This window comes from Pundamilia nyererei, unplaced genomic scaffold, assembly GCF_000239375.1.
Source record: "Pundamilia nyererei isolate P.nyererei 1_Seehausen unplaced genomic scaffold, PunNye1.0 scaffold00105, whole genome shotgun sequence".
In the NCBI taxonomy this organism is placed as follows: Eukaryota; Metazoa; Chordata; class Actinopteri; order Cichliformes; family Cichlidae; genus Pundamilia; species Pundamilia nyererei.
Genome location: NW_005187506.1, coordinates 1444540 through 1455369, shown reverse-complemented (window position 1 = coordinate 1455369; position 10830 = coordinate 1444540). Strand labels below are relative to the sequence as shown.

At 45.8% G+C, this 10830-nt stretch overlaps 1 protein-coding gene across 4 annotated transcripts in view; it reads right to left on the bottom strand.

Annotated features, from left to right (window-relative positions):
- The window catches only part of LOC102197777 (poly(rC)-binding protein 4-like), a 179750-nt gene that overhangs the window by 62123 nt on the left and 106797 nt on the right, over positions 1 to 10830 (bottom strand). For 3 of the 4 annotated variants that reach the window (XM_005740879.1, XM_005740881.2, XM_005740880.1), the window contains 2 exons: positions 10473 to 10496; positions 9354 to 9386 (listed from right to left, as the gene is read on the bottom strand). In XM_005740879.1, the coding sequence (XP_005740936.1) occupies positions 9354 to 9386; positions 10473 to 10496 (57 nt within the window). Of the gene's footprint in view, positions 1 to 9353; positions 9387 to 10472; positions 10498 to 10830 lie in introns of those variants that run through there. The other variant, XM_005740882.1, reaches the window with a different exon arrangement.

Genomic DNA, 10830 nt, shown 5'->3' with positions numbered 1-10830 from the left:
GTGTGTGTGTGTGTGTGTGTGTGTGTGAGTGTGAGTGTGTGTGTGTGAGTGTGTGTGTGTGAGTGTGTGTGTGTGTGTGAGTGTGTGTGTGAGTGAGAGAGACAGAGGGAGAGACAGAGAGAGAGTCTTTCCCACATGTGACTCGTGTGTGGGGTCAGGATCCTGCCCTCACAGCTCTTCCTGCGTCATGCTGGAGCTGAAAGTGAAAGCGTGCATGTAGCACAGTGCTAACGATGACCTACATCCTTTATCCTTTTCCTTTATTCACATTTCGACCATCACGTTTCTATTTTAATCTATTCTGGCCGACTGTTTCTCACTGTTACTTTTTAAATTAACTTTCTTCTTCACGTTCACGTCCACTTGATTCTTTAATTAAGTTGTCATTTCTTTTCTGTCAGATTAGTTAGGCGATTCTTTCCATCGAACCGCACCCACTGGGAACACTGGGCCCTCACTGCTGTAAAGAACGTACGTGTAACGAACACACAACATTCACATAAACGTGTTTCAGTGTCGTGCGGTCATGAAACTAAATCAAATGTGCGCTAAACTAAATCCCTTTTTTTCACCATCCACCAAGAAATCGAGCTGTGGGGGTTATCCTCGCAGAGAGGAAGTGCAGGAATCAGCTGTTCCACTCACAGCTGATCTCTCCATCACTGAACACACAGACAGACGCAGACAGACAGACGGACGCTCAGCTGTGTGTGTTTGACGTCAGCTCGCCACGAACCATCTCAGCGTACATCAGCTGTGCAACCTTTTTTTCTGCATGTTTCGCAAGAAAAACACCTGCCACGTGTTGGGACTGTGCCGAGTGCATCTACAGCATGTCGACGCATGTGCAGCCACTATATCTTATATAATACTATACATGACTGACCTATTATTAGTTCTTAAAGAGCTTCCATGTGTGACGTGCAAACCAGTCCAAGCAGCAGCCTGACAGTGTGCGAGAGCCCTGCGTGCAGGTACACGCCGAGCATGGAACAATGACAGCCGGTAGCTTCACAGATCTTTTAGTTTAAGCTTAAATACCTGAAACGTCACTAATCTCAGCACTAACACTAAGTGTAAAGTTGTTGGGCGTATCCCAAATGTTAGTGTGCAAACAGAAACATTATATTTGTTTGAACTGATCTATGTGCCGAAGCTGCATTCAGGTAAAAATGACTGTAAATGTTTAGTAGTGTGGGCTAACGGAGCAGTGAGGAGAGATCACTTCTCTCCTTCCACAGTCATGACTGAGCTGCACCTGGCTGGACAAACACCCGTCTGAGGTCACCTGCTCACGTTTTCTGCACATATGAGGAGAGAAATAAACCACGAGTCTGGCTTCACTTTAGCTCAACAAAGATTCTAAAGATTTTCAGGAGTTTCCAGAGGAGTCGTGTCACAGCAGCCCCTGATTTGCATAAAGTAGCTCAGGGCTCGACTTTATGCAAACAAGGATCGAAGGCCTCGACTCATCATCCACAACACAACACGTTGATATCAGAATGCTCTGAATGACTGAATACGTACACGATGAAAGAGTCTGTGGACACAAAAGTCACAGATACAAGTACGTTCTGGAACTCGTGGCGCTGCAAAGCCCCAAAGTGCCATCAAAAATAAACTATTAAAGTACATTAACTACATATATCTCCATATATATAGATACACACACACACACACACATATTTAAAAAAACACTAAGAAGGAGCCTCTGAAAGTCAAACTGATTCCAGTTCAGCCGATCGCCCAGGCCATCTTCTCTGAGGGAGCTGCTCCTTCGTGCTGCTCGTGTCGCTCCTCACCTGACACAGCTGCCTTCAGACTTTGGAGACTGAAGACTGAAAACTAAAGCAGACGTAGTTCAGCTCCAGCTATCAGCAGCAGCAACAATAATTCACACAAAACCGAAGCTGAGATTCGCCCTCTGACATTCAGGTGCTGAAAGTACAGCCCACCCTCATGGCGGAGCACAGGACAGTAACGAGCAGTCGATCCATTTGTCACAATGACACTGAAACTGAGTCTTACTAGAAAGAGTGTTTCGTGTCTGCAGCACTGCGGTTTAACAAATATACTTTGTTTACTGTGGTCTGAACCAGGTGAAACTCGGAGCTTTTTCCTGTGGTTTGGTTTCTCTTCATACAGAGAAAAATCCAAGTGAACTCCACAGCAAAAGTAAATCCAGGAAGAATTTGCTGTGTGGGAAAACTGGGAATTGTTAGGCTCATTTCGCGGCTAGCTGCTAGCCCGTACAGACCTTTGCACATCTGTAGTACCTTCTCTCATAACCACAAAGCATTTGTGGCTGCGGGACGTTTTTCAGCTCAAACTTGTAACGTACACCTGGTAGTTGGTGGGTTTGGGGGTCAGTCCGCACCACTAACGAACCGCTCCGGACTTTGATTGGAACTGTACGTCCTCCACCTGCTGCTCAGGTCCACACTCGAGTGCCGTGCCGGGGGGGGGGAAACAGGCCAGACTTCGATTTAAACGCACTAAACAGCGCAGGTGTGAAAACGCCATTAGACTCTTAAGAGGAGACCTATCACCACGGTAACCATGAAAACTTTGAAACAAGTGGCAACTGTTCTAACCGACCAGTGTTGTGTTACTGTAACAAATATATAAACGTCATCGGTGGCACAGCGGTTAGAGCTGTCACCTCACATCCACAGGCCCAGTGGGCTCTGTGTGGAGCTGGGCACCACCTCCCACAGCCTGTTAGCTTAATTATTGATTCTACACCGAAGAGGACCACAGGCGTGTTTGTCTGTGTTAGTCCTGCGATGGACTGTTCTCCTGTCCAGGCTCGACCCGCCTCTCCTCCTTACAAACAGCTGGCCAGATGTTTGTTATTTTCTCAGGACCTTTGGATCAGACCTGCTTTGTACAGGAGCATCAGAGGTTCAACGCTGCAGTAAAACAGTCACTTTACTGCATTCAGACAGTCTCTCCACGGCGGCCCCAGTTGGCACAGTCTGTGTGAAGATCGTGGAAGAAATGAAGCTCAGACTTGTCTACTCATCGATTCTGACAGCAGCAATCTTCAGTAACGAGTGAGAAGCAGCAGCACAAGACTGACGGCTGCCGTCTCTCTGCGAACGTGCACGTGTCAGAAACACGAGGCTCTTCCACGCCGGCGTCTTCCACACCACAGTCCCTTTCTGCAGTTGCTTTACTGTCTTGCACTGATTTGCATGAACTGAGAAAAGAAGTTTCACGTCAAGCCGCCCTCCGCGGTGCCCGCGTCTGTGATGAAGTGCCGTTTGCTGCGGCTCACGTGCTGCTGCTTTGGGTGCAAGTGTGCGAGTGCGCATTTCATTTAGTGTGTTGTTTATCAGTTAGATCCCCCCCCCTGTATCCTCAGCAGACTGCAGGCTCCTCTCATTGTTATGAAAATAGAACAAATATTCTCTGGGTGTGAGTGTGTGCTTCTGCGAGTGTGTGCTTCTGCGAGTGTGTGCTTCTGTGAGTGTGTGCTTCTGCGAGTGTGTGCTTCTGCGAGTGTGTGCTTCTGTGAGTGTGTGCTTCTGCGAGTGTGTGCTTCTGCGAGTGTGCACATGCACAGCTATTGGTAATAAAGCAATGATGGAATAATTCTCTCCCACTCTCACACCGTTTATTATCTCAATAAAAATACATTAGCTGCCGTCTCCCTCTGCTCAGTCTGTTTGTCTCTCACCCACCTCCATCCTTCTATCCTTTGCTTTTTATCCTCCAACTACAAGCAGCCCCTTCTCCCCCTCCTCCAAGATTGCCCCCTTATCATTCATCCCTCCACCCGTTATCCCCTCTTTCATCCATCTCCCTTCCTTTTATCCTTTCATCTAATCAGCATCGGGAATTTATCGATACCTCCTCCCCTCCATCTGCCTCACGGAGTTGCAGTCCTCTCCATCCATCACATCGGTATCCTCCTGCTTAACCCCGATGCTATCAGTTACCCTCTCTAACCTCCCTTTGGCCTCTTTATCTTTTCCTTCATCCCTCCTTTGTTCCCTCTCTCTATCAAAACGTAGCTGAGCTGTTTGGAGGATCAGCTCAGGGTTAGGGTTTAATATAACGGTGTTACAAATGCCCTGGTCATAAAGTGAAACGAGCACACTTTACACCACAAACCACACAAATGACCACAGTGAAAGCTGCTTCTTCTTCATTCTCTCACAGACCCTCTTTTGGTTTATCTTCATCTCTAACCTTCATCAGAACAGCTGTTCCCGTCACAGGAACCAGGAGAGCTGAACGCATGTTCCTTAAATCTTTACACCAGCTTCCTCTGAATGTAAGAACTGAAAAACCGATGAGCTGCTGCTGGTGTATAACTCAAACAGACTCGTAGGTCGTCAGGAAGTGGTGAGCTGGTGGTACCGTGAGTCTGATCCAAACACAGCGATGATACTCTGAAAGGTCCGATTAACTGATTGGTTTATTTTTTGATACGGGGTTAACAAAACTGAAAGTTAAAAAAATCAACTGAAATGAAAAGAGATGCTACGAGATATGATGGAAAAGTTCCTGTTTGTTTTTTTTCTAGTGCTTTCCCGCATCTCAGAGACGAGGAGGAATACGAGTCGACTCGTAAACTTTGCCTTCATGTTCAGGTCACAGAGAAACTGGGGAGTGATGAGCTCACTGGTGGATGCTGGGGCTGGTGGAGGGGTTGAAAGAGCAGAAGCGCTGACATATCCGAGGGGGATGAGGGGAATTCTGCAGCACAAAGGTGTGCATGAACCTCAAACTTATTAAATGAATGCAACCTCAGACCTCTCTGTGCACGTGCCTGCTTCACAACAGAACTAACATATACGAGCACATTCAAGGAGATAAAAATAAAATATTATACCGGCAGAAACAGAAGAAAGCATGCAGCGGTGTTTCTGGACTCATCTCCACTGAAGCTAAATCACACACACCTTTGAACGTGCACGTTCTCCCACTAGTGGGAATCTGGGCGTCATTATTTTCCAGATCTTTCTATTTTTATTTTTTCACCCTTCCACCCATCTTCCTCTCCCCTCTCCATCTCCTCCTCCTCACCCCTCATTCCTCCCCCTCCAGTCATAATAAGTGCAGCAGTGCGCCGTCTTGCTGTTGCAGCGTGGGACGGCTGTCTTCATTACTCTTCATTTGGAGCAGAGGAAGGATGGACAGCCATGTCATTCAACTGGATTAGTCTGCTCTGTTCTGCTTTATCAGGGAGGCATGTGAGCATCTGTGTGTGATAAAGGACAGGCTGTGTGTACTCGCGCGTTTGCATGCATGTCTAGGTATGTCTATGCTTGTGTGTGAAGCCATGATGAAGAGCAGCAGCCTGACATTAATGCTTTCACTGACATGATGAAAAGGGACTTCTTGCATGCAGAGTCGTCTCCGTCTGTGCCAGAAACCTCTTCACAAACACGCCATGTGTAAAAATGTAGCCTTGATACACTAGATTTCATACAGACTTCATCAGCACAAATGTACGACGGGCTGAGTGTGTTTGTGATCTGTCAGTTTGCATATACAGTGACTGAGAGTGAGGCAGCCGGCCAGGCAGTGAAAAAGAGTAATGAGAGGAAAACAGAGCTTGAATCTAGCCTAACTCTGTGTGGTTTGTCCTTGAGAGGCAAATATGGATATAAATATTCATGCTTTCTCTTCCTTGCTCCGAGTTCCACCTTCAAATGCTCCAGAACAACAATCAGATTTCTTTTCTCCTCATCTGCATCACTTTTCTGTCTTTTGTCCTTCAATCTTTCTGCAAAAGGTCAAATTAGGGGTCATCAAGTTTTATTTTGAATTTGAACTTTCATTTGTTGCTTAAATGCTGTTTTATTTTCACTTTGAGTACTTTTATTTTGAAAGGTTTCTCCAGGGCAGGGCTCTCCATGTTACTGCTGTTACACCTTTAACAGGTGATGCATGTTGGCAGTCCTGAACCTCTGTATTGTCATTAGTAATGATTCATTGATGGTGCATTTCTATCTAGTCTTTATTCATCTTTGCACATGTATGAATAGAATGAATCTAACATGCAGGTCTTTGGAAAAAAGACGATTTGAATCCCAAACCTTCTAACCGCTGCACCATCGTGTCAACAGTATACTAAATATATACAGACATACTGGACCTGGTCTTTTAAGTTAAAAGAGTGAAGGAGCTGTGTTTCTGTCGATGAGCAGTGCGATGCATTGATCTTCTTATAGTGTGCCCACGTTTGGATCCAGTTTCTGGACTTCTGGACTTCCACTGGCCCCTTTAGAGACTCCCGACTCTCTTCAGTCTGAGCGAGGCTCTGTTTGCTCTCCTCCTTTTCCTCTGATGCCACGTTTCCCACAAGAATCATTAGTCAGCATTGTTCTGCCAGAAACTCCAGGCACAGCCACATTTCAGCCATATTTGGCTGCAGGTTGTTTCAGCCGAACAAGCGGCTGATCAGTCAGTCAAACTCACATTAGTGTTGTGTGAGCACTGCTCGAGCGAGTGTGACCTTTGTACAGAGTTAACATGGTAAATGCCACTAATGCGCTTCAGGCTGCTGCGTGTTGTATTTCTAATCTGCTCTCTGGTTTTTGCATCATGCTGCATCTAAAAAGAAAATCTATCTGTAATTGATTACAAAGCCGAGTACCCATTCTGGGACATGTTGAGCATCAGCACCATGGACAGAGCACCTCCTGCAGCATGATTTCATCACTTTTTCCTGCTCTTACTCATTATTAGACCAAACCGCCCAAATGCCTTGTGTTTGCCTCATTCATCCTTTTCCTCAGAATGAAGCCTATAATTGTTCTATATATATCTCTAAAGGAACAGCTGTTAGTTTCTTTATCTCACAGAAATATCATGATGTAATTCAAGATTTCGTCAAGAATGTAGCTGTTATATTAGGAATGATGACAGATTAAACAAAAACCATTCGTCCATCCATCCATGTCCAGGATGCACAGAGCCAGAACTGCCCAGACCTCCCACTTCCTGCCCACCTACTTTAGCTCCTCTGGGAGGCGCTCTCCAAAACAGCCAGGATGCTGACTGCACTCCAGCACAAACACAACAAGCAAAGGTGCGAGTGCTCGGGTTATATGCAAGTATTAAATATTATCATATGCATGGCCTGTTTTGCATAAAAGAATTTTCATCGTCTCTTTTTCGCCTAAATTCACATTTTATTTTTGTGACATTTCACAAGTTAACTTAAAATTCCCCCGACACATAAATGAAAACTCTGCCCCCCCTCCTGCTCCCTCCCCCGTTTCTCGCCGGAGTCTTGATTCATGTGCAGTCATCTTCAAACCATTTCTCCTAACACACACTTTTCTAAAATCATTTCTCCCTCCAGAACAGATTTGTGGGTTAATATTTTACATTTTTCCAGACAAGCAGAGGACTGACTGAGTTCATGTAGACTCATTAAACTCCAGAAACATATTGTCGAAAAACACCGCAAGGTGTTGTGTGACCTAATTTGAAGCTCATTCTGTAGTTAAAGAGAATCTCAGTGTGATCATTTCTCACATAGTTCAGTCTGCGAGCTGCTGACAAGCTTTTATTTTGCAGGGACTCGGGAGAGCTGTTCAACATGACGGTGAGGATTCAGGGACATAAAAACTCATCCTTGTTTCTCCAGTGTAATATATGACACACACACACACACACACACACACACACACACACACACACACACACACACACACACACACACACACACACACACACATCTAATTGACATAATGCTTTCCCTAGCCCCTTACCCCAAACCTGACCATAACCTGTAACCCTGACACTGAAACCACATTTATAGGTAAACTTCCATCTTTGGTCCCCACAAAGCTATGAATACACACTCACACAGGTACTTCTCTCCGAGTCTTGTTTGCTCACGGATCATCTCCACAGCATCTCTCCTAGGAGGATCTTGGCATCTTTGTTCACTTATATAAAAAACTGCTGTGGAATACATTAAGCCACTGATATGGCCGTGTTCTGTTTTCAGTGAGATGAATGTGGAGCATTTGAACTTATAGATCCGTGTGTTTAAGTATTCATACAGCTGCTGCAAGTGACCTGATTGCAAATGAAGCCAGGAGAGGTAAGAGAAAGCAGACAGCATGGAGAGGCAGCAGATGATTAGACCGGCTCTCACGCTGGGCGCTGCTGGGATTCAGGTTTTGTCTTTATATGAAATATGAGTTCAGTTCTTCTCACTGTTAGTCATCCTGTCAACTTAAAGGTTCAGAGTGAACGTTCCCATCCGAGGGTGTCAGATAATGCTGTTTGTGCCTCAGCGCACCAACATCAGAGAGATTATGGTGCTACTCTACAGAGTCTGTCAGAGTTCAGAGGCGGGAGGAGCGCTGCTGTCAGAACGCCACGGTTCACGGACCTTTTTGTTTTGCGCTTGGTTTTGCTTTCGTCCAGCTTCGGTTTAATCACTACAAACAACTTTGTTAGATTTGGTGGACGCACCTCTTCACAACAGTAATCCCACATGCTGGAAATTGAAGAGGGGGGGGGGGGTCACCGTAGTGTCCCCACCCCCACCGAGACACGCCAACAGCTTTGAGAATAAAGCCTCGTTTCATGTGTTGGGAATGGGAACAGCAACATTGCACCACCAGACCGGAGCACCGTCCCGTCAGAGTTTCCCACAATGCTCAGCTGCTGAAGAAGCTTTACAGCATCTTTCCCACACAATATAAAGCACCTTGAGGCAACTGTTGTTTTGATTTGCAGTTATATAAATACAATTGCATTGAAAACAGTGAGACATTGACTGGTTTCACACATTTCCACTGAACAAAGTCTTGCATCAGCATTGCACCAGAAAGCTGTTGGTCCTGAAGTTTGAACCACCGATGTTAGCTTCTGATTTGCAGATGCTGCCGACAGATTCTGATTGGCACGATCCAGCGTCCTCGTCTCGGTTCCCCTCTTACCTCACGTTTGTGTCACGCTCGATGTCTCCTCGAACACACAGGAAGCCAGAGAGGTCCGATTGCAGGGGAACTCCTCCCCTGTACATTTTAAAGACTTTTGACAGCAAAGAGCAGCTAAATGTGCAAACTGCAACATCACAGGAGGCCGCCAAAAATACTAAACACACCTTCAGATGTTTGAGGTGGATTCTTGCTCACAGCTGTGGTGAAGATGAAAGCCCCTTTTTATTGTATTTACAGTTAAGTCTGAGCAGAAAGGAGCCCTAACAGGATATCATGACTCCTTATGTCTCACTGACACAGCGTCACAGTGCTTTACAGCCACGCTGCAGTTAGCAGGAGCTGCACTCAGAGGGCAGTCATGGTTAATGGGAGACAGAGGAGGATGACAGAAGAATGAACATGTGTGATGGGAGATGAGGTCAGTCTTACCTCTTCTCGTATTCTCTTCACTGTTTCTCCTTTCTGTGGAGAGACACAGGAAGGACAGTCATCTCCGAGTGTACCGAGTCCTTAATGAAGATGTATTAGACAAGTATCTGAGCAACACGATCAAATACATACAAGATCATTTTCCAGTGTTTTTAAATCGTCGAGGAGTAAGCTACTGCTACTGAAAGACTGACTGAAAAATCCAGGTGAGGAAAACGAATCAGCGACGCTTGCTGCCTACTAATCAACAGCCAGCGGGATGCCCCCGAGCAGCTTCACTGGTGGAGCTCCTCAGTGAGCTAGGCGGCTAACAGGTATGACAGTGCGATGCTGTGAGTGTGACACACGTTTGCTAATTCGCTCAGGAAAAACATCGGCGCGATAAACAAACGGGGCTAACACGGATCACATCTGCGCTCTGAGCTGCGTAACATTTATCTCTGCCGACACGCGTCCTCATTGGCCGAGCCTGCCCAAACCAGCCAGCCTGGCAGGCTCGTTTAATGCTAGCAGGAGCCCCGGAGAGCAGCTCCTGCACCGTGACTACAGACTGGCACGATCCAACTACAACCATCGTGTAATTTAATGCCATCTTTGTGTCACAGTTAATAGGCCGCATACTGGAAGTGACTGGGTGGGTGGGGGGGTGAAGGATATCAGCCCCAATTGTGGGTTAGCGAATGTGCCGTGGGGGCCAGCGGTCATTATCGCGCCTCGCTCAGCTGTGATATACTTGGATAAAAATCCTACTGGGCTTTATTTAACACGTCCACGCTTAAACGGGCTCGCTTCCCCTGAGAGCAGCGCCTTTTCAGTAAGTACAGACTCGAATGACACGGCCTGACTGGAAATGTTACACACTGTTAATGCACATTTCACGGCAACTTCATATCATGTAGAAGGATTACGCCCAATGTTATCACGACAGGCGTGCAAATTTCAGAAAACTAAAGCCTGAAGTTGGCTCTGATGTTGGTTTTAGAGGATTTCTAATGTTTTTTAATTTCACTTAAAAGTTCATTTTAATGACTTTTTCACAGATTGAGTGATTTTTACTTCCTGGCAGATCCGATTTTTTCATACTGGGTAACACGATGATAGAAGGGAACGTTAGCTCACCTTTCCGATGATGCTTCCTACTTCCTGCAGAGAAAAAAACAAAACACAAACAAGAAAATCATTTCCTCAAATTTAAAAACCAGCAGACTCGTGTAGCCAATCAAACTTCACGTTTTGAACATGCATGCATACCTGCTTCAGGCGCAGCAGCATGACAGCGCTGAGATATGTTTATGCGCCAACATTTAATCGTGGTGACATTTTCATTTTCATAAAACATGAAGCATTTTTTTCTTTTGTGTCACCAGCTTCACATAGTTTACATAATGCGAGCTCTAATAACGCGAGCTCTAATAACGCGAGCTCTAATAACACGAGCTCTAATAACACGAGCTCTAATAACACGAGCTCTAATAAC